The sequence below is a fragment of the Peromyscus eremicus genome, chromosome 4, assembly GCF_949786415.1.
Source record: "Peromyscus eremicus chromosome 4, PerEre_H2_v1, whole genome shotgun sequence".
Taxonomy (NCBI): Eukaryota; Metazoa; Chordata; class Mammalia; order Rodentia; family Cricetidae; genus Peromyscus; species Peromyscus eremicus.
In genome coordinates this window covers 61,527,056-61,547,256 of record NC_081419.1, presented here as the reverse complement: position 1 = coordinate 61,547,256, position 20,201 = coordinate 61,527,056, and the positions used below count along the sequence as shown (strand labels likewise).

The 20,201-nt window shown below is 57.9% G+C and overlaps 12 protein-coding genes across 12 annotated transcripts; all 12 read left to right on the top strand.

The window, feature by feature from the left end:
* The first annotated feature begins 343 nt into the window (after nt 1–343).
* LOC131908168 (chromatin target of PRMT1 protein-like) lies at nt 344–1,013 on the top strand. The gene has a single exon (XM_059259219.1). It carries the CDS (start codon nt 378–380, stop codon nt 1,011–1,013), a length of 636 nt encoding a protein of 211 aa, XP_059115202.1. The 5' UTR covers nt 344–377.
* Nucleotides 1,014–2,032: 1,019 nt separating this feature from the next.
* On the top strand, nt 2,033–2,731 carry LOC131907752 (chromatin target of PRMT1 protein-like). Its single transcript, XM_059258852.1, has one exon. The coding sequence runs from the start codon at nt 2,033–2,035 to the stop codon at nt 2,729–2,731; it is 699 nt and encodes a 232-aa protein (XP_059114835.1).
* A 1,044-nt stretch (nt 2,732–3,775) lies between these two features.
* On the top strand, nt 3,776–4,445 carry LOC131908167 (chromatin target of PRMT1 protein-like). The gene has a single exon (XM_059259218.1). It carries the CDS (start codon nt 3,810–3,812, stop codon nt 4,443–4,445), a length of 636 nt encoding a protein of 211 aa, XP_059115201.1. The 5' UTR covers nt 3,776–3,809.
* A 1,048-nt stretch (nt 4,446–5,493) lies between these two features.
* Nucleotides 5,494–6,163, top strand: LOC131908166 (chromatin target of PRMT1 protein-like). The gene has a single exon (XM_059259217.1). It carries the CDS (start codon nt 5,528–5,530, stop codon nt 6,161–6,163), a length of 636 nt encoding a protein of 211 aa, XP_059115200.1. The 5' UTR covers nt 5,494–5,527.
* Nucleotides 6,164–7,182: 1,019 nt separating this feature from the next.
* On the top strand, nt 7,183–7,881 carry LOC131907751 (chromatin target of PRMT1 protein-like). The gene has a single exon (XM_059258851.1). The coding sequence runs from the start codon at nt 7,183–7,185 to the stop codon at nt 7,879–7,881; it is 699 nt and encodes a 232-aa protein (XP_059114834.1).
* A 1,044-nt stretch (nt 7,882–8,925) lies between these two features.
* On the top strand, nt 8,926–9,595 carry LOC131908165 (chromatin target of PRMT1 protein-like). Its single transcript, XM_059259216.1, has one exon. The coding sequence runs from the start codon at nt 8,960–8,962 to the stop codon at nt 9,593–9,595; it is 636 nt and encodes a 211-aa protein (XP_059115199.1). The 5' UTR covers nt 8,926–8,959.
* Nucleotides 9,596–10,643: 1,048 nt separating this feature from the next.
* LOC131908164 (chromatin target of PRMT1 protein-like) lies at nt 10,644–11,313 on the top strand. The gene has a single exon (XM_059259214.1). The coding sequence runs from the start codon at nt 10,678–10,680 to the stop codon at nt 11,311–11,313; it is 636 nt and encodes a 211-aa protein (XP_059115197.1). The 5' UTR covers nt 10,644–10,677.
* A 1,054-nt stretch (nt 11,314–12,367) lies between these two features.
* On the top strand, nt 12,368–13,031 carry LOC131908163 (chromatin target of PRMT1 protein-like). The gene has a single exon (XM_059259213.1). The coding sequence runs from the start codon at nt 12,396–12,398 to the stop codon at nt 13,029–13,031; it is 636 nt and encodes a 211-aa protein (XP_059115196.1). The 5' UTR covers nt 12,368–12,395.
* A 1,054-nt stretch (nt 13,032–14,085) lies between these two features.
* On the top strand, nt 14,086–14,749 carry LOC131908162 (chromatin target of PRMT1 protein-like). Its single transcript, XM_059259212.1, has one exon. The coding sequence runs from the start codon at nt 14,114–14,116 to the stop codon at nt 14,747–14,749; it is 636 nt and encodes a 211-aa protein (XP_059115195.1). The 5' UTR covers nt 14,086–14,113.
* Nucleotides 14,750–15,803: 1,054 nt separating this feature from the next.
* Nucleotides 15,804–16,467, top strand: LOC131908161 (chromatin target of PRMT1 protein-like). The gene has a single exon (XM_059259211.1). It carries the CDS (start codon nt 15,832–15,834, stop codon nt 16,465–16,467), a length of 636 nt encoding a protein of 211 aa, XP_059115194.1. The 5' UTR covers nt 15,804–15,831.
* Nucleotides 16,468–17,518: 1,051 nt separating this feature from the next.
* On the top strand, nt 17,519–18,179 carry LOC131908160 (chromatin target of PRMT1 protein-like). Its single transcript, XM_059259210.1, has one exon. It carries the CDS (start codon nt 17,544–17,546, stop codon nt 18,177–18,179), a length of 636 nt encoding a protein of 211 aa, XP_059115193.1. The 5' UTR covers nt 17,519–17,543.
* A 1,050-nt stretch (nt 18,180–19,229) lies between these two features.
* LOC131908159 (chromatin target of PRMT1 protein-like) lies at nt 19,230–19,893 on the top strand. Its single transcript, XM_059259209.1, has one exon. The coding sequence runs from the start codon at nt 19,258–19,260 to the stop codon at nt 19,891–19,893; it is 636 nt and encodes a 211-aa protein (XP_059115192.1). The 5' UTR covers nt 19,230–19,257.
* The last annotated feature ends 308 nt before the right edge of the window (nt 19,894–20,201 follow it).

Here is a 20,201-nt window from a genome sequence, read left to right as displayed (position 1 = left end):
GTGGCTGGGGCTTGTTCCTTCGTCTCTCTGACCCTTCAGTAGTGTTCGCCCCAGATATCTGGCTCCGGGTTCTCGCTAAGACCAGTTAGGATCAGGATCGGAGCACCCTCTTTGATCGGACCTTTGGGGCACCAGTTCCCGAGAGAGCCGCAAAAGCCGCTCGCCTGTGCGGGAGCTGCAGGAGGCCGGACTCTCCACCCCACCTCCTGGGGGGACTTTGCTTTGGACACCAGGCGGCGGGGTTGGCGGTGCCAGCTTTGGTGGCACAGACGAGAGGCAGGAGAGGGCCGGCCGGTCTAGAGACCCAAGCCACGATGAGAGAGCTTCGCATCGTACCCGCCGGACAGCTAAGCTCCCTGGATTCTCAGCCTTTGAAGATGACCTCACAGCCAGTGACCAGAGTCGTGCTAAGGCACACCACCAAGATGTCTCTAAGTGAGCGTTTTGCTCAACTGCGCAAGAACAAACAGCCCCAGGCGATGGCGGGCAAGGTCCGGGCCTGGAAGAGGCGGCAGCAGCAGCTGGCCAGTGCCAGGAACAGAAGACTGGCCCAGCAGATGGAGAAGAGACCCTCTGTCCAGGCAGCGTTGAATCTTAGGCAGAGCTTCGAGGGGCGCCTGGGTGAGAGGAGCATCCAAGTCCGTTTAGGACGTCCCATGGGTGCCGTTGCCAGGGGAGCGAATGGAGGAAGAGGCGCAGCCATCATCCAGAGAGTCGTGCCCCAAGGAGGAGGAGTGGGTGGGGGACCTGCCGCCAGCACCCTGCCCGGGGGCGGGATGCCACCCCCAGGTCGGGGCCTGTTTGGTGGTGGAAGAGGGGCATTTGGAGGCCGAGGACGTGGCCGTGGCCGTGGCCGTGGGCGCGGCCGAGGGAGAGGTGCCCTCACTCGCCCCGTACCGACCAAGGAGCAGCTGGACGCCGAACTGGATGCATACATGTCGGAAGGGAAAGCGCCCCTGGATGCTGAAATGGATACCTACTTCGCAGAGGCGGCTCCTGAGACCTGTGACTGAATGAAGCCCGCCTCTTGGACTCTTGTTCAAGTCACCACATCTCTGCCGAAATCACCTGGAGAAAAAAAACAAGGGGGAGAAACCTGACCGGTGCTGGGAGGAACCGTCACAACAGGCGCGTTTATTTGATGGAATGCTTGACTGTACATATTGTATATGCTCACAATAAATGGTTTTTCTTGCATTTTGGTTGTGGACTGCTTTTGTTACTTTCCTCAAAAAAAAAAAAAAAAAAAAAAAAAAAAAAAAAAAAAAAAGGAAAAAGAAAAAAAAATCGCGTTGGTTGGGTGTGGGTTAGGGGTTGTGTGTGGTGGGGTGGGGTGGGGCCGAAGCGTGGTGATATCCTGTGTATGAATAAAAGCTTGCCGGAGGATCAGAGGACACAGCCAGCCAGTGGATTAAACGTACGTAGGGGCCTGGCGGGAGAATGCACACACCTGTGGTCCCAGCGCTGGAGAGAGAGTTCAAAGCCACCCTGGAGCACAGGGGATGGACTCAGTGTAGGAGAGAACCGCAGCCTCAGGTGGTGGCACACCCTTGATCCTAGTAGTTGGGCGTCACGTGATCGCCACTCCCAGCAGGAAGGCGGAAGTGACGTGGCCCAGCAGGGTATATAAGGCGCGAAGAGACAGGAACTCGAGGCCTTTTGGACTGAGGACTCCCAGGCGTCCAGCGGGAGGACTGGTGGTGGAGGGGAGGTGAGAAGTGGCTGGGGCTTGTTCCTTCGTCTCTCTGACCCTTCAGTAGTGTTCGCCCCAGATATCTGGCTCCGGGTTCTCGCTAAGACCAGTTAGGATCAGGATCGGAGCACCCTCTTTGATCGGACCTTTGGGGCACCAGTTCCCGAGAGAGCCGCAAAAGCCGCTCGCCTGTGCGGGAGCTGCAGGAGGCCGGACTCTCCACCCCACCTCCTGGGGGGACTTTGCTTTGGACACCAGGCGGCGGGGTTGGCGGTGCCAGCTTTGGTGGCACAGACGAGAGGCAGGAGAGGGCCGGCCGGTCTAGAGACCCAAGCCACGATGAGAGAGCTTCGCATCGTACCCGCCGGACAGCTAAGCTCCCTGGATTCTCAGCCTTTGAAGATGACCTCACAGCCAGTGACCAGAGTCGTGCTAAGGCACACCACCAAGATGTCTCTAAGTGAGCGTTTTGCTCAACTGCGCAAGAACAAACAGCCCCAGGCGATGGCGGGCAAGGTCCGGGCCTGGAAGAGGCGGCAGCAGCAGCTGGCCAGTGCCAGGAACAGAAGACTGGCCCAGCAGATGGAGAAGAGACCCTCTGTCCAGGCAGCGTTGAATCCTAGGCAGAGCTTCGAGGGGCGCCTGGGTGAGAGGAGCATCCAAGTCCGTTTAGGACGTCCCATGGGTGCCGTTGACAGGGGAGCGAATGGAGGAAGAGGCGCAGCCATCATCCAGAGAGTCGTGCCCCAAGGAGGAGGAGTGGGTGGGGGACCTGCCGCCAGCACCCTGCCCGGGGGCGGGATGCCACCCCCAGGTCGGGGCCTGTTTGGTGGTGGAAGAGGGGCATTTGGAGGCCGAGGACGTGGCCGTGGCCGTGGCCGTGGGCGCGGCCGAGGGAGAGGTGCCCTCACTCGCCCCGTACCGACCAAGGAGCAGCTGGACGCCGAACTGGATGCATACATGTCGGAAGGGAAAGCGCCCCTGGATGCTGAAATGGATACCTACTTCGCAGAGGCGGCTCCTGAGACCTGTGACTGAATGAAGCCCGCCTCTTGGACTCTTGTTCAAGTCACCACATCTCTGCCGAAATCACCTGGAGAAAAAAAACAAGGGGGAGAAACCTGACCGGTGCTGGGAGGAACCGTCACAACAGGCGCGTTTATTTGATGGAATGCTTGACTGTACATATTGTATATGCTCACAATAAATGGTTTTTCTTGCATTTTGGTTGTGGACTGCTTTTGTTACTTTCCTCAAAAAAAAAAAAAAAAAAAAAAAAAAAAAAAAAAAAGGAAAAAGAAAAAAAAATCGCGTTGGTTGGGTGTGGGTTAGGGGTTGTGTGTGGTGGGGTGGGGTGGGGCCGAAGCGTGGTGATATCCTGTGTATGAATAAAAGCTTGCCGGAGGATCAGAGGACACAGCCAGCCAGTGGATTAAACGTACGTAGGGGCCTGGCGGGAGAATGCACACACCTGTGGTCCCAGCGCTGGAGAGAGAGTTCAAAGCCACCCTGGAGCACAGGGGATGGACTCAGTGTAGGAGAGAACCGCAGCCTCAGGTGGTGGCACACCCTTGATCCTAGTAGTTGGGCGTCACGTGATCGCCACTCCCAGCAGGAAGGCGGAAGTGACGTGGCCCAGCAGGGTATATAAGGCGCGAAGAGACAGGAACTCGAGGCCTTTTGGACTGAGGACTCCCAGGCGTCCAGCGGGAGGACTGGTGGTGGAGGGGAGGTGAGAAGTGGCTGGGGCTTGTTCCTTCGTCTCTCTGACCCTTCAGTAGTGTTCGCCCCAGATATCTGGCTCCGGGTTCTCGCTAAGACCAGTTAGGATCAGGATCGGAGCACCCTCTTTGATCGGACCTTTGGGGCACCAGTTCCCGAGAGAGCCGCAAAAGCCGCTCGCCTGTGCGGGAGCTGCAGGAGGCCGGACTCTCCACCCCACCTCCTGGGGGGACTTTGCTTTGGACACCAGGCGGCGGGGTTGGCGGTGCCAGCTTTGGTGGCACAGACGAGAGGCAGGAGAGGGCCGGCCGGTCTAGAGACCCAAGCCACGATGAGAGAGCTTCGCATCGTACCCGCCGGACAGCTAAGCTCCCTGGATTCTCAGCCTTTGAAGATGACCTCACAGCCAGTGACCAGAGTCGTGCTAAGGCACACCACCAAGATGTCTCTAAGTGAGCGTTTTGCTCAACTGCGCAAGAACAAACAGCCCCAGGCGATGGCGGGCAAGGTCCGGGCCTGGAAGAGGCGGCAGCAGCAGCTGGCCAGTGCCAGGAACAGAAGACTGGCCCAGCAGATGGAGAAGAGACCCTCTGTCCAGGCAGCGTTGAATCTTAGGCAGAGCTTCGAGGGGCGCCTGGGTGAGAGGAGCATCCAAGTCCGTTTAGGACGTCCCATGGGTGCCGTTGCCAGGGGAGCGAATGGAGGAAGAGGCGCAGCCATCATCCAGAGAGTCGTGCCCCAAGGAGGAGGAGTGGGTGGGGGACCTGCCGCCAGCACCCTGCCCGGGGGCGGGATGCCACCCCCAGGTCGGGGCCTGTTTGGTGGTGGAAGAGGGGCATTTGGAGGCCGAGGACGTGGCCGTGGCCGTGGCCGTGGGCGCGGCCGAGGGAGAGGTGCCCTCACTCGCCCCGTACCGACCAAGGAGCAGCTGGACGCCGAACTGGATGCATACATGTCGGAAGGGAAAGCGCCCCTGGATGCTGAAATGGATACCTACTTCGCAGAGGCGGCTCCTGAGACCTGTGACTGAATGAAGCCCGCCTCTTGGACTCTTGTTCAAGTCACCACATCTCTGCCGAAATCACCTGGAGAAAAAAAACAAGGGGGAGAAACCTGACCGGTGCTGGGAGGAACCGTCACAACAGGCGCGTTTATTTGATGGAATGCTTGACTGTACATATTGTATATGCTCACAATAAATGGTTTTTCTTGCATTTTGGTTGTGGACTGCTTTTGTTACTTTCCTCAAAAAAAAAAAAAAAAAAAAAAAAAAAAAAAAAAAAAAAAGGAAAAAGAAAAAAAAATCGCGTTGGTTGGGTGTGGGTTAGGGGTTGTGTGTGGTGGGGTGGGGTGGGGCCGAAGCGTGGTGATATCCTGTGTATGAATAAAAGCTTGCCGGAGGATCAGAGGACACAGCCAGCCAGTGGATTAAACGTACGTAGGGGCCTGGCGGGAGAATGCACACACCTGTGGTCCCAGCGCTGGAGAGAGAGTTCAAAGCCACCCTGGAGCACAGGGGATGGACTCAGTGTAGGAGAGAACCGCAGCCTCAGGTGGTGGCACACCCTTGATCCTAGTACTTGGGCGTCACGTGATCGCCACTCCCAGCAGGAAGGCGGAAGTGACGTGGCCCAGCAGGGTATATAAGGCGCGAAGAGACAGGAACTCGAGGCCTTTTGGACTGAGGACTCCCAGGCGTCCAGCGGGAGGACTGGTGGTGGAGGGGAGGTGAGAAGTGGCTGGGGCTTGTTCCTTCGTCTCTCTGACCCTTCAGTAGTGTTCGCCCCAGATATCTGGCTCCGGGTTCTCGCTAAGACCAGTTAGGATCAGGATCGGAGCACCCTCTTTGATCGGACCTTTGGGGCACCAGTTCCCGAGAGAGCCGCAAAAGCCGCTCGCCTGTGCGGGAGCTGCAGGAGGCCGGACTCTCCACCCCACCTCCTGGGGGGACTTTGCTTTGGACACCAGGCGGCGGGGTTGGCGGTGCCAGCTTTGGTGGCACAGACGAGAGGCAGGAGAGGGCCGGCCGGTCTAGAGACCCAAGCCACGATGAGAGAGCTTCGCATCGTACCCGCCGGACAGCTAAGCTCCCTGGATTCTCAGCCTTTGAAGATGACCTCACAGCCAGTGACCAGAGTCGTGCTAAGGCACACCACCAAGATGTCTCTAAGTGAGCGTTTTGCTCAACTGCGCAAGAACAAACAGCCCCAGGCGATGGCGGGCAAGGTCCGGGCCTGGAAGAGGCGGCAGCAGCAGCTGGCCAGTGCCAGGAACAGAAGACTGGCCCAGCAGATGGAGAAGAGACCCTCTGTCCAGGCAGCGTTGAATCTTAGGCAGAGCTTCGAGGGGCGCCTGGGTGAGAGGAGCATCCAAGTCCGTTTAGGACGTCCCATGGGTGCCGTTGCCAGGGGAGCGAATGGAGGAAGAGGCGCAGCCATCATCCAGAGAGTCGTGCCCCAAGGAGGAGGAGTGGGTGGGGGACCTGCCGCCAGCACCCTGCCCGGGGGCGGGATGCCACCCCCAGGTCGGGGCCTGTTTGGTGGTGGAAGAGGGGCATTTGGAGGCCGAGGACGTGGCCGTGGCCGTGGCCGTGGGCGCGGCCGAGGGAGAGGTGCCCTCACTCGCCCCGTACCGACCAAGGAGCAGCTGGACGCCGAACTGGATGCATACATGTCGGAAGGGAAAGCGCCCCTGGATGCTGAAATGGATACCTACTTCGCAGAGGCGGCTCCTGAGACCTGTGACTGAATGAAGCCCGCCTCTTGGACTCTTGTTCAAGTCACCACATCTCTGCCGAAATCACCTGGAGAAAAAAAACAAGGGGGAGAAACCTGACCGGTGCTGGGAGGAACCGTCACAACAGGCGCGTTTATTTGATGGAATGCTTGACTGTACATATTGTATATGCTCACAATAAATGGTTTTTCTTGCATTTTGGTTGTGGACTGCTTTTGTTACTTTCCTCAAAAAAAAAAAAAAAAAAAAAAAAAAAAAAAAAAAAAAAAGGAAAAAGAAAAAAAAATCGCGTTGGTTGGGTGTGGGTTAGGGGTTGTGTGTGGTGGGGTGGGGTGGGGCCGAAGCGTGGTGATATCCTGTGTATGAATAAAAGCTTGCCGGAGGATCAGAGGACACAGCCAGCCAGTGGATTAAACGTACGTAGGGGCCTGGCGGGAGAATGCACACACCTGTGGTCCCAGCGCTGGAGAGAGAGTTCAAAGCCACCCTGGAGCACAGGGGATGGACTCAGTGTAGGAGAGAACCGCAGCCTCAGGTGGTGGCACACCCTTGATCCTAGTAGTTGGGCGTCACGTGATCGCCACTCCCAGCAGGAAGGCGGAAGTGACGTGGCCCAGCAGGGTATATAAGGCGCGAAGAGACAGGAACTCGAGGCCTTTTGGACTGAGGACTCCCAGGCGTCCAGCGGGAGGACTGGTGGTGGAGGGGAGGTGAGAAGTGGCTGGGGCTTGTTCCTTCGTCTCTCTGACCCTTCAGTAGTGTTCGCCCCAGATATCTGGCTCCGGGTTCTCGCTAAGACCAGTTAGGATCAGGATCGGAGCACCCTCTTTGATCGGACCTTTGGGGCACCAGTTCCCGAGAGAGCCGCAAAAGCCGCTCGCCTGTGCGGGAGCTGCAGGAGGCCGGACTCTCCACCCCACCTCCTGGGGGGACTTTGCTTTGGACACCAGGCGGCGGGGTTGGCGGTGCCAGCTTTGGTGGCACAGACGAGAGGCAGGAGAGGGCCGGCCGGTCTAGAGACCCAAGCCACGATGAGAGAGCTTCGCATCGTACCCGCCGGACAGCTAAGCTCCCTGGATTCTCAGCCTTTGAAGATGACCTCACAGCCAGTGACCAGAGTCGTGCTAAGGCACACCACCAAGATGTCTCTAAGTGAGCGTTTTGCTCAACTGCGCAAGAACAAACAGCCCCAGGCGATGGCGGGCAAGGTCCGGGCCTGGAAGAGGCGGCAGCAGCAGCTGGCCAGTGCCAGGAACAGAAGACTGGCCCAGCAGATGGAGAAGAGACCCTCTGTCCAGGCAGCGTTGAATCCTAGGCAGAGCTTCGAGGGGCGCCTGGGTGAGAGGAGCATCCAAGTCCGTTTAGGACGTCCCATGGGTGCCGTTGACAGGGGAGCGAATGGAGGAAGAGGCGCAGCCATCATCCAGAGAGTCGTGCCCCAAGGAGGAGGAGTGGGTGGGGGACCTGCCGCCAGCACCCTGCCCGGGGGCGGGATGCCACCCCCAGGTCGGGGCCTGTTTGGTGGTGGAAGAGGGGCATTTGGAGGCCGAGGACGTGGCCGTGGCCGTGGCCGTGGGCGCGGCCGAGGGAGAGGTGCCCTCACTCGCCCCGTACCGACCAAGGAGCAGCTGGACGCCGAACTGGATGCATACATGTCGGAAGGGAAAGCGCCCCTGGATGCTGAAATGGATACCTACTTCGCAGAGGCGGCTCCTGAGACCTGTGACTGAATGAAGCCCGCCTCTTGGACTCTTGTTCAAGTCACCACATCTCTGCCGAAATCACCTGGAGAAAAAAAACAAGGGGGAGAAACCTGACCGGTGCTGGGAGGAACCGTCACAACAGGCGCGTTTATTTGATGGAATGCTTGACTGTACATATTGTATATGCTCACAATAAATGGTTTTTCTTGCATTTTGGTTGTGGACTGCTTTTGTTACTTTCCTCAAAAAAAAAAAAAAAAAAAAAAAAAAAAAAAAAAAAGGAAAAAGAAAAAAAAATCGCGTTGGTTGGGTGTGGGTTAGGGGTTGTGTGTGGTGGGGTGGGGTGGGGCCGAAGCGTGGTGATATCCTGTGTATGAATAAAAGCTTGCCGGAGGATCAGAGGACACAGCCAGCCAGTGGATTAAACGTACGTAGGGGCCTGGCGGGAGAATGCACACACCTGTGGTCCCAGCGCTGGAGAGAGAGTTCAAAGCCACCCTGGAGCACAGGGGATGGACTCAGTGTAGGAGAGAACCGCAGCCTCAGGTGGTGGCACACCCTTGATCCTAGTACTTGGGCGTCACGTGATCGCCACTCCCAGCAGGAAGGCGGAAGTGACGTGGCCCAGCAGGGTATATAAGGCGCGAAGAGACAGGAACTCGAGGCCTTTTGGACTGAGGACTCCCAGGCGTCCAGCGGGAGGACTGGTGGTGGAGGGGAGGTGAGAAGTGGCTGGGGCTTGTTCCTTCGTCTCTCTGACCCTTCAGTAGTGTTCGCCCCAGATATCTGGCTCCGGGTTCTCGCTAAGACCAGTTAGGATCAGGATCGGAGCACCCTCTTTGATCGGACCTTTGGGGCACCAGTTCCCGAGAGAGCCGCAAAAGCCGCTCGCCTGTGCGGGAGCTGCAGGAGGCCGGACTCTCCACCCCACCTCCTGGGGGGACTTTGCTTTGGACACCAGGCGGCGGGGTTGGCGGTGCCAGCTTTGGTGGCACAGACGAGAGGCAGGAGAGGGCCGGCCGGTCTAGAGACCCAAGCCACGATGAGAGAGCTTCGCATCGTACCCGCCGGACAGCTAAGCTCCCTGGATTCTCAGCCTTTGAAGATGACCTCACAGCCAGTGACCAGAGTCGTGCTAAGGCACACCACCAAGATGTCTCTAAGTGAGCGTTTTGCTCAACTGCGCAAGAACAAACAGCCCCAGGCGATGGCGGGCAAGGTCCGGGCCTGGAAGAGGCGGCAGCAGCAGCTGGCCAGTGCCAGGAACAGAAGACTGGCCCAGCAGATGGAGAAGAGACCCTCTGTCCAGGCAGCGTTGAATCTTAGGCAGAGCTTCGAGGGGCGCCTGGGTGAGAGGAGCATCCAAGTCCGTTTAGGACGTCCCATGGGTGCCGTTGCCAGGGGAGCGAATGGAGGAAGAGGCGCAGCCATCATCCAGAGAGTCGTGCCCCAAGGAGGAGGAGTGGGTGGGGGACCTGCCGCCAGCACCCTGCCCGGGGGCGGGATGCCACCCCCAGGTCGGGGCCTGTTTGGTGGTGGAAGAGGGGCATTTGGAGGCCGAGGACGTGGCCGTGGCCGTGGCCGTGGGCGCGGCCGAGGGAGAGGTGCCCTCACTCGCCCCGTACCGACCAAGGAGCAGCTGGACGCCGAACTGGATGCATACATGTCGGAAGGGAAAGCGCCCCTGGATGCTGAAATGGATACCTACTTCGCAGAGGCGGCTCCTGAGACCTGTGACTGAATGAAGCCCGCCTCTTGGACTCTTGTTCAAGTCACCACATCTCTGCCGAAATCACCTGGAGAAAAAAAACAAGGGGGAGAAACCTGACCGGTGCTGGGAGGAACCGTCACAACAGGCGCGTTTATTTGATGGAATGCTTGACTGTACATATTGTATATGCTCACAATAAATGGTTTTTCTTGCATTTTGGTTGTGGACTGCTTTTGTTACTTTCCTCAAAAAAAAAAAAAAAAAAAAAAAAAAAAAAAAAAAAAAAAGGAAAAAGAAAAAAAAATCGCGTTGGTTGGGTGTGGGTTAGGGGTTGTGTGTGGTGGGGTGGGGTGGGGCCGAAGCGTGGTGATATCCTGTGTATGAATAAAAGCTTGCCGGAGGATCAGAGGACACAGCCAGCCAGTGGATTAAACGTACGTAGGGGCCTGGCGGGAGAATGCACACACCTGTGGTCCCAGCGCTGGAGAGAGAGTTCAAAGCCACCCTGGAGCACAGGGGATGGACTCAGTGTAGGAGAGAACCGCAGCCTCAGGTGGTGGCACACCCTTGATCCTAGTACTTGGGCGTCACGTGATCGCCACTCCCAGCAGGAAGGCGGAAGTGACGTGGCCCAGCAGGGTATATAAGGCGCGAAGAGACAGGAACTCGAGGCCTTTTGGACTGAGGACTCCCAGGCGTCCAGCGGGAGGACTGGTGGTGGAGGGGAGGTGAGAAGTGGCTGGGGCTTGTTCCTTCGTCTCTCTGACCCTTCAGTAGTGTTCGCCCCAGATATCTGGCTCCGGGTTCTCGCTAAGACCAGTTAGGATCAGGATCGGAGCACCCTCTTTGATCGGACCTTTGGGGCACCAGTTCCCGAGAGAGCCGCAAAAGCCGCTCGCCTGTGCGGGAGCTGCAGGAGGCCGGACTCTCCACCCCACCTCCTGGGGGGACTTTGCTTTGGACACCAGGCGGCGGGGTTGGCGGTGCCAGCTTTGGTGGCACAGACGAGAGGCAGGAGAGGGCCGGCCGGTCTAGAGACCCAAGCCACGATGAGAGAGCTTCGCATCGTACCCGCCGGACAGCTAAGCTCCCTGGATTCTCAGCCTTTGAAGATGACCTCACAGCCAGTGACCAGAGTCGTGCTAAGGCACACCACCAAGATGTCTCTAAGTGAGCGTTTTGCTCAACTGCGCAAGAACAAACAGCCCCAGGCGATGGCGGGCAAGGTCCGGGCCTGGAAGAGGCGGCAGCAGCAGCTGGCCAGTGCCAGGAACAGAAGACTGGCCCAGCAGATGGAGAAGAGACCCTCTGTCCAGGCAGCGTTGAATCTTAGGCAGAGCTTCGAGGGGCGCCTGGGTGAGAGGAGCATCCAAGTCCGTTTAGGACGTCCCATGGGTGCCGTTGCCAGGGGAGCGAATGGAGGAAGAGGCGCAGCCATCATCCAGAGAGTCGTGCCCCAAGGAGGAGGAGTGGGTGGGGGACCTGCCGCCAGCACCCTGCCCGGGGGCGGGATGCCACCCCCAGGTCGGGGCCTGTTTGGTGGTGGAAGAGGGGCATTTGGAGGCCGAGGACGTGGCCGTGGCCGTGGCCGTGGGCGCGGCCGAGGGAGAGGTGCCCTCACTCGCCCCGTACCGACCAAGGAGCAGCTGGACGCCGAACTGGATGCATACATGTCGGAAGGGAAAGCGCCCCTGGATGCTGAAATGGATACCTACTTCGCAGAGGCGGCTCCTGAGACCTGTGACTGAATGAAGCCCGCCTCTTGGACTCTTGTTCAAGTCACCACATCTCTGCCGAAATCACCTGGAGAAAAAAAACAAGGGGGAGAAACCTGACCGGTGCTGGGAGGAACCGTCACAACAGGCGCGTTTATTTGATGGAATGCTTGACTGTACATATTGTATATGCTCACAATAAATGGTTTTTCTTGCATTTTGGTTGTGGACTGCTTTTGTTACTTTCCTCAAAAAAAAAAAAAAAAAAAAAAAAAAAAAAAAAAAAAAAAGGAAAAAGAAAAAAAAATCGCGTTGGTTGGGTGTGGGTTAGGGGTTGTGTGTGGTGGGGTGGGGTGGGGCCGAAGCGTGGTGATATCCTGTGTATGAATAAAAGCTTGCCGGAGGATCAGAGGACACAGCCAGCCAGTGGATTAAACGTACGTAGGGGCCTGGCGGGAGAATGCACACACCTGTGGTCCCAGCGCTGGAGAGAGAGTTCAAAGCCACCCTGGAGCACAGGGGATGGACTCAGTGTAGGAGAGAACCGCAGCCTCAGGTGGTGGCACACCCTTGATCCTAGTACTTGGGCGTCACGTGATCGCCACTCCCAGCAGGAAGGCGGAAGTGACGTGGCCCAGCAGGGTATATAAGGCGCGAAGAGACAGGAACTCGAGGCCTTTTGGACTGAGGACTCCCAGGCGTCCAGCGGGAGGACTGGTGGTGGAGGGGAGGTGAGAAGTGGCTGGGGCTTGTTCCTTCGTCTCTCTGACCCTTCAGTAGTGTTCGCCCCAGATATCTGGCTCCGGGTTCTCGCTAAGACCAGTTAGGATCAGGATCGGAGCACCCTCTTTGATCGGACCTTTGGGGCACCAGTTCCCGAGAGAGCCGCAAAAGCCGCTCGCCTGTGCGGGAGCTGCAGGAGGCCGGACTCTCCACCCCACCTCCTGGGGGGACTTTGCTTTGGACACCAGGCGGCGGGGTTGGCGGTGCCAGCTTTGGTGGCACAGACGAGAGGCAGGAGAGGGCCGGCCGGTCTAGAGACCCAAGCCACGATGAGAGAGCTTCGCATCGTACCCGCCGGACAGCTAAGCTCCCTGGATTCTCAGCCTTTGAAGATGACCTCACAGCCAGTGACCAGAGTCGTGCTAAGGCACACCACCAAGATGTCTCTAAGTGAGCGTTTTGCTCAACTGCGCAAGAACAAACAGCCCCAGGCGATGGCGGGCAAGGTCCGGGCCTGGAAGAGGCGGCAGCAGCAGCTGGCCAGTGCCAGGAACAGAAGACTGGCCCAGCAGATGGAGAAGAGACCCTCTGTCCAGGCAGCGTTGAATCCTAGGCAGAGCTTCGAGGGGCGCCTGGGTGAGAGGAGCATCCAAGTCCGTTTAGGACGTCCCATGGGTGCCGTTGCCAGGGGAGCGAATGGAGGAAGAGGCGCAGCCATCATCCAGAGAGTCGTGCCCCAAGGAGGAGGAGTGGGTGGGGGACCTGCCGCCAGCACCCTGCCCGGGGGCGGGATGCCACCCCCAGGTCGGGGCCTGTTTGGTGGTGGAAGAGGGGCATTTGGAGGCCGAGGACGTGGCCGTGGCCGTGGCCGTGGGCGCGGCCGAGGGAGAGGTGCCCTCACTCGCCCCGTACCGACCAAGGAGCAGCTGGACGCCGAACTGGATGCATACATGTCGGAAGGGAAAGCGCCCCTGGATGCTGAAATGGATACCTACTTCGCAGAGGCGGCTCCTGAGACCTGTGACTGAATGAAGCCCGCCTCTTGGACTCTTGTTCAAGTCACCACATCTCTGCCGAAATCACCTGGAGAAAAAAAACAAGGGGGAGAAACCTGACCGGTGCTGGGAGGAACCGTCACAACAGGCGCGTTTATTTGATGGAATGCTTGACTGTACATATTGTATATGCTCACAATAAATGGTTTTTCTTGCATTTTGGTTGTGGACTGCTTTTGTTACTTTCCTCAAAAAAAAAAAAAAAAAAAAAAAAAAAAAAAAAAAAAAAAGGAAAAAGAAAAAAAAATCGCGTTGGTTGGGTGTGGGTTAGGGGTTGTGTGTGGTGGGGTGGGGTGGGGCCGAAGCGTGGTGATATCCTGTGTATGAATAAAAGCTTGCCGGAGGATCAGAGGACACAGCCAGCCAGTGGATTAAACGTACGTAGGGGCCTGGCGGGAGAATGCACACACCTGTGGTCCCAGCGCTGGAGAGAGAGTTCAAAGCCACCCTGGAGCACAGGGGATGGACTCAGTGTAGGAGAGAACCGCAGCCTCAGGTGGTGGCACACCCTTGATCCTAGTAGTTGGGCGTCACGTGATCGCCACTCCCAGCAGGAAGGCGGAAGTGACGTGGCCCAGCAGGGTATATAAGGCGCGAAGAGACAGGAACTCGAGGCCTTTTGGACTGAGGACTCCCAGGCGTCCAGCGGGAGGACTGGTGGTGGAGGGGAGGTGAGAAGTGGCTGGGGCTTGTTCCTTCGTCTCTCTGACCCTTCAGTAGTGTTCGCCCCAGATATCTGGCTCCGGGTTCTCGCTAAGACCAGTTAGGATCAGGATCGGAGCACCCTCTTTGATCGGACCTTTGGGGCACCAGTTCCCGAGAGAGCCGCAAAAGCCGCTCGCCTGTGCGGGAGCTGCAGGAGGCCGGACTCTCCACCCCACCTCCTGGGGGGACTTTGCTTTGGACACCAGGCGGCGGGGTTGGCGGTGCCAGCTTTGGTGGCACAGACGAGAGGCAGGAGAGGGCCGGCCGGTCTAGAGACCCAAGCCACGATGAGAGAGCTTCGCATCGTACCCGCCGGACAGCTAAGCTCCCTGGATTCTCAGCCTTTGAAGATGACCTCACAGCCAGTGACCAGAGTCGTGCTAAGGCACACCACCAAGATGTCTCTAAGTGAGCGTTTTGCTCAACTGCGCAAGAACAAACAGCCCCAGGCGATGGCGGGCAAGGTCCGGGCCTGGAAGAGGCGGCAGCAGCAGCTGGCCAGTGCCAGGAACAGAAGACTGGCCCAGCAGATGGAGAAGAGACCCTCTGTCCAGGCAGCGTTGAATCCTAGGCAGAGCTTCGAGGGGCGCCTGGGTGAGAGGAGCATCCAAGTCCGTTTAGGACGTCCCATGGGTGCCGTTGACAGGGGAGCGAATGGAGGAAGAGGCGCAGCCATCATCCAGAGAGTCGTGCCCCAAGGAGGAGGAGTGGGTGGGGGACCTGCCGCCAGCACCCTGCCCGGGGGCGGGATGCCACCCCCAGGTCGGGGCCTGTTTGGTGGTGGAAGAGGGGCATTTGGAGGCCGAGGACGTGGCCGTGGCCGTGGCCGTGGGCGCGGCCGAGGGAGAGGTGCCCTCACTCGCCCCGTACCGACCAAGGAGCAGCTGGACGCCGAACTGGATGCATACATGTCGGAAGGGAAAGCGCCCCTGGATGCTGAAATGGATACCTACTTCGCAGAGGCGGCTCCTGAGACCTGTGACTGAATGAAGCCCGCCTCTTGGACTCTTGTTCAAGTCACCACATCTCTGCCGAAATCACCTGGAGAAAAAAAACAAGGGGGAGAAACCTGACCGGTGCTGGGAGGAACCGTCACAACAGGCGCGTTTATTTGATGGAATGCTTGACTGTACATATTGTATATGCTCACAATAAATGGTTTTTCTTGCATTTTGGTTGTGGACTGCTTTTGTTACTTTCCTCAAAAAAAAAAAAAAAAAAAAAAAAAAAAAAAAAAAAAAAAGGAAAAAGAAAAAAAAATCGCGTTGGTTGGGTGTGGGTTAGGGGTTGTGTGTGGTGGGGTGGGGTGGGGCCGAAGCGTGGTGATATCCTGTGTATGAATAAAAGCTTGCCGGAGGATCAGAGGACACAGCCAGCCAGTGGATTAAACGTACGTAGGGGCCTGGCGGGAGAATGCACACACCTGTGGTCCCAGCGCTGGAGAGAGAGTTCAAAGCCACCCTGGAGCACAGGGGATGGACTCAGTGTAGGAGAGAACCGCAGCCTCAGGTGGTGGCACACCCTTGATCCTAGTACTTGGGCGTCACGTGATCGCCACTCCCAGCAGGAAGGCGGAAGTGACGTGGCCCAGCAGGGTATATAAGGCGCGAAGAGACAGGAACTCGAGGCCTTTTGGACTGAGGACTCCCAGGCGTCCAGCGGGAGGACTGGTGGTGGAGGGGAGGTGAGAAGTGGCTGGGGCTTGTTCCTTCGTCTCTCTGACCCTTCAGTAGTGTTCGCCCCAGATATCTGGCTCCGGGTTCTCGCTAAGACCAGTTAGGATCAGGATCGGAGCACCCTCTTTGATCGGACCTTTGGGGCACCAGTTCCCGAGAGAGCCGCAAAAGCCGCTCGCCTGTGCGGGAGCTGCAGGAGGCCGGACTCTCCACCCCACCTCCTGGGGGGACTTTGCTTTGGACACCAGGCGGCGGGGTTGGCGGTGCCAGCTTTGGTGGCACAGACGAGAGGCAGGAGAGGGCCGGCCGGTCTAGAGACCCAAGCCACGATGAGAGAGCTTCGCATCGTACCCGCCGGACAGCTAAGCTCCCTGGATTCTCAGCCTTTGAAGATGACCTCACAGCCAGTGACCAGAGTCGTGCTAAGGCACACCACCAAGATGTCTCTAAGTGAGCGTTTTGCTCAACTGCGCAAGAACAAACAGCCCCAGGCGATGGCGGGCAAGGTCCGGGCCTGGAAGAGGCGGCAGCAGCAGCTGGCCAGTGCCAGGAACAGAAGACTGGCCCAGCAGATGGAGAAGAGACCCTCTGTCCAGGCAGCGTTGAATCCTAGGCAGAGCTTCGAGGGGCGCCTGGGTGAGAGGAGCATCCAAGTCCGTTTAGGACGTCCCATGGGTGCCGTTGACAGGGGAGCGAATGGAGGAAGAGGCGCAGCCATCATCCAGAGAGTCGTGCCCCAAGGAGGAGGAGTGGGTGGGGGACCTGCCGCCAGCACCCTGCCCGGGGGCGGGATGCCACCCCCAGGTCGGGGCCTGTTTGGTGGTGGAAGAGGGGCATTTGGAGGCCGAGGACGTGGCCGTGGCCGTGGCCGTGGGCGCGGCCGAGGGAGAGGTGCCCTCACTCGCCCCGTACCGACCAAGGAGCAGCTGGACGCCGAACTGGATGCATACATGTCGGAAGGGAAAGCGCCCCTGGATGCTGAAATGGATACCTACTTCGCAGAGGCGGCTCCTGAGACCTGTGACTGAATGAAGCCCGCCTCTTGGACTCTTGTTCAAGTCACCACATCTCTGCCGAAATCACCTGGAGAAAAAAAACAAGGGGGAGAAACCTGACCGGTGCTGGGAGGAACCGTCACAACAGGCGCGTTTATTTGATGGAATGCTTGACTGTACATATTGTATATGCTCACAATAAATGGTTTTTCTTGCATTTTGGTTGTGGACTGCTTTTGTTACTTTCCTCAAAAAAAAAAAAAAAAAAAAAAAAAAAAAAAAAAAGGAAAAAGAAAAAAAAATCGCGTTGGTTGGGTGTGGGTTAGGGGTTGTGTGTGGTGGGGTGGGGTGGGGCCGAAGCGTGGTGATATCCTGTGTATGAATAAAAGCTTGCCGGAGGATCAGAGGACACAGCCAGCCAGTGGATTAAACGTACGTAGGGGCCTGGCGGGAGAATGCACACACCTGTGGTCCCAGCGCTGGAGAGAGAGTTCAAAGCCACCCTGGAGCACAGGGGATGGACTCAGTGTAGGAGAGAACCGCAGCCTCAGGTGGTGGCACACCCTTGATCCTAGTAGTTGGGCGTCACGTGATCGCCACTCCCAGCAGGAAGGCGGAAGTGACGTGGCCCAGCAGGGTATATAAGGCGCGAAGAGACAGGAACTCGAGGCCTTTTGGACTGAGGACTCCCAGGCGTCCAGCGGGAGGACTGGTGGTGGAGGGGAGGTGAGAAGTGGCTGGGGCTTGTTCCTTCGTCTCTCTGACCCTTCAGTAGTGTTCGCCCCAGATATCTGGCTCCGGGTTCTCGCTAAGACCAGTTAGGATCAGGATCGGAGCACCCTCTTTGATCGGACCTTTGGGGCACCAGTTCCCGAGAGAGCCGCAAAAGCCGCTCGCCTGTGCGGGAGCTGCAGGAGGCCGGACTCTCCACCCCACCTCCTGGGGGGACTTTGCTTTGGACACCAGGCGGCGGGGTTGGCGGTGCCAGCTTTGGTGGCACAGACGAGAGGCAGGAGAGGGCCGGCCGGTCTAGAGACCCAAGCCACGATGAGAGAGCTTCGCATCGTACCGCCGGACAGCTAAGCTCCCTGGATTCTCAGCCTTTGAAGATGACCTCACAGCCAGTGACCAGAGTCGTGCTAAGGCACACCACCAAGATGTCTCTAAGTGAGCGTTTTGCTCAACTGCGCAAGAACAAACAGCCCCAGGCGATGGCGGGCAAGGTCCGGGCCTGGAAGAGGCGGCAGCAGCAGCTGGCCAGTGCCAGGAACAGAAGACTGGCCCAGCAGATGGAGAAGAGACCCTCTGTCCAGGCAGCGTTGAATCCTAGGCAGAGCTTCGAGGGGCGCCTGGGTGAGAGGAGCATCCAAGTCCGTTTAGGACGTCCCATGGGTGCCGTTGCCAGGGGAGCGAATGGAGGAAGAGGCGCAGCCATCATCCAGAGAGTCGTGCCCCAAGGAGGAGGAGTGGGTGGGGGACCTGCCGCCAGCACCCTGCCCGGGGGCGGGATGCCACCCCCAGGTCGGGGCCTGTTTGGTGGTGGAAGAGGGGCATTTGGAGGCCGAGGACGTGGCCGTGGCCGTGGCCGTGGGCGCGGCCGAGGGAGAGGTGCCCTCACTCGCCCCGTACCGACCAAGGAGCAGCTGGACGCCGAACTGGATGCATACATGTCGGAAGGGAAAGCGCCCCTGGATGCTGAAATGGATACCTACTTCGCAGAGGCGGCTCCTGAGACCTGTGACTGAATGAAGCCCGCCTCTTGGACTCTTGTTCAAGTCACCACATCTCTGCCGAAATCACCTGGAGAAAAAAAACAAGGGGGAGAAACCTGACCGGTGCTGGGAGGAACCGTCACAACAGGCGCGTTTATTTGATGGAATGCTTGACTGTACATATTGTATATGCTCACAATAAATGGTTTTTCTTGCATTTTGGTTGTGGACTGCTTTTGTTACTTTCCTCAAAAAAAAAAAAAAAAAAAAAAAAAAAAAAAAAAAAGGAAAAAGAAAAAAAAATCGCGTTGGTTGGGTGTGGGTTAGGGGTTGTGTGTGGTGGGGTGGGGTGGGGCCGAAGCGTGGTGATATCCTGTGTATGAATAAAAGCTTGCCGGAGGATCAGAGGACACAGCCAGCCAGTGGATTAAACGTACGTAGGGGCCTGGCGGGAGAATGCACACACCTGTGGTCCCAGCGCTGGAGAGAGAGTTCAAAGCCACCCTGGAGCACAGGGGATGGACTCAGTGTAGGAGAGAACCGCAGCCTCAGGTGGTGGCACACCCTTGATCCTAGTAGTTGGGCGTCACGTGATCGCCACTCCCAGCAGGAAGGCGGAAGTGACGTGGCCCAGCAGGGTATATAAGGCGCGAAGAGACAGGAACTCGAGGCCTTTTGGACTGAGGACTCCCAGGCGTCCAGCGGGAGGACTGGTGGTGGAGGGGAGGTGAGAAGTGGCTGGGGCTTGTTCCTTCGTCTCTCTGACCCTTCAGTAGTGTTCGCCCCAGATATCTGGCTCCGGGTTCTCGCTAAGACCAGTTAGGATCAGGATCGGAGCACCCTCTTTGATCGGACCTTTGGGGCACCAGTTCCCGAGAGAGCCGCAAAAGCCGCTCGCCTGTGCGGGAGCTGCAGGAGGCCGGACTCTCCACCCCACCTCCTGGGGGGACTTTGCTTTGGACACCAGGCGGCGGGGTTGGCGGTGCCAGCTTTGGTGGCACAGACGAGAGGCAGGAGAGGGCCGGCCGGTCTAGAGACCCAAGCCACGATGAGAGAGCTTCGCATCGTACCCGCCGGACAGCTAAGCTCCCTGGATTCTCAGCCTTTGAAGATGACCTCACAGCCAGTGACCAGAGTCGTGCTAAGGCACACCACCAAGATGTCTCTAAGTGAGCGTTTTGCTCAACTGCGCAAGAACAAACAGCCCCAGGCGATGGCGGGCAAGGTCCGGGCCTGGAAGAGGCGGCAGCAGCAGCTGGCCAGTGCCAGGAACAGAAGACTGGCCCAGCAGATGGAGAAGAGACCCTCTGTCCAGGCAGCGTTGAATCCTAGGCAGAGCTTCGAGGGGCGCCTGGGTGAGAGGAGCATCCAAGTCCGTTTAGGACGTCCCATGGGTGCCGTTGACAGGGGAGCGAATGGAGGAAGAGGCGCAGCCATCATCCAGAGAGTCGTGCCCCAAGGAGGAGGAGTGGGTGGGGGACCTGCCGCCAGCACCCTGCCCGGGGGCGGGATGCCACCCCCAGGTCGGGGCCTGTTTGGTGGTGGAAGAGGGGCATTTGGAGGCCGAGGACGTGGCCGTGGCCGTGGCCGTGGGCGCGGCCGAGGGAGAGGTGCCCTCACTCGCCCCGTACCGACCAAGGAGCAGCTGGACGCCGAACTGGATGCATACATGTCGGAAGGGAAAGCGCCCCTGGATGCTGAAATGGATACCTACTTCGCAGAGGCGGCTCCTGAGACCTGTGACTGAATGAAGCCCGCCTCTTGGACTCTTGTTCAAGTCACCACATCTCTGCCGAAATCACCTGGAGAAAAAAAACAAGGGGGAGAAACCTGACCGGTGCTGGGAGGAACCGTCACAACAGGCGCGTTTATTTGATGGAATGCTTGACTGTACATATTGTATATGCTCACAATAAATGGTTTTTCTTGCATTTTGGTTGTGGACTGCTTTTGTTACTTTCCTCAAAAAAAAAAAAAAAAAAAAAAAAAAAAAAAAAAAAGGAAAAAGAAAAAAAAATCGCGTTGGTTGGGTGTGGGTTAGGGGTTGTGTGTGGT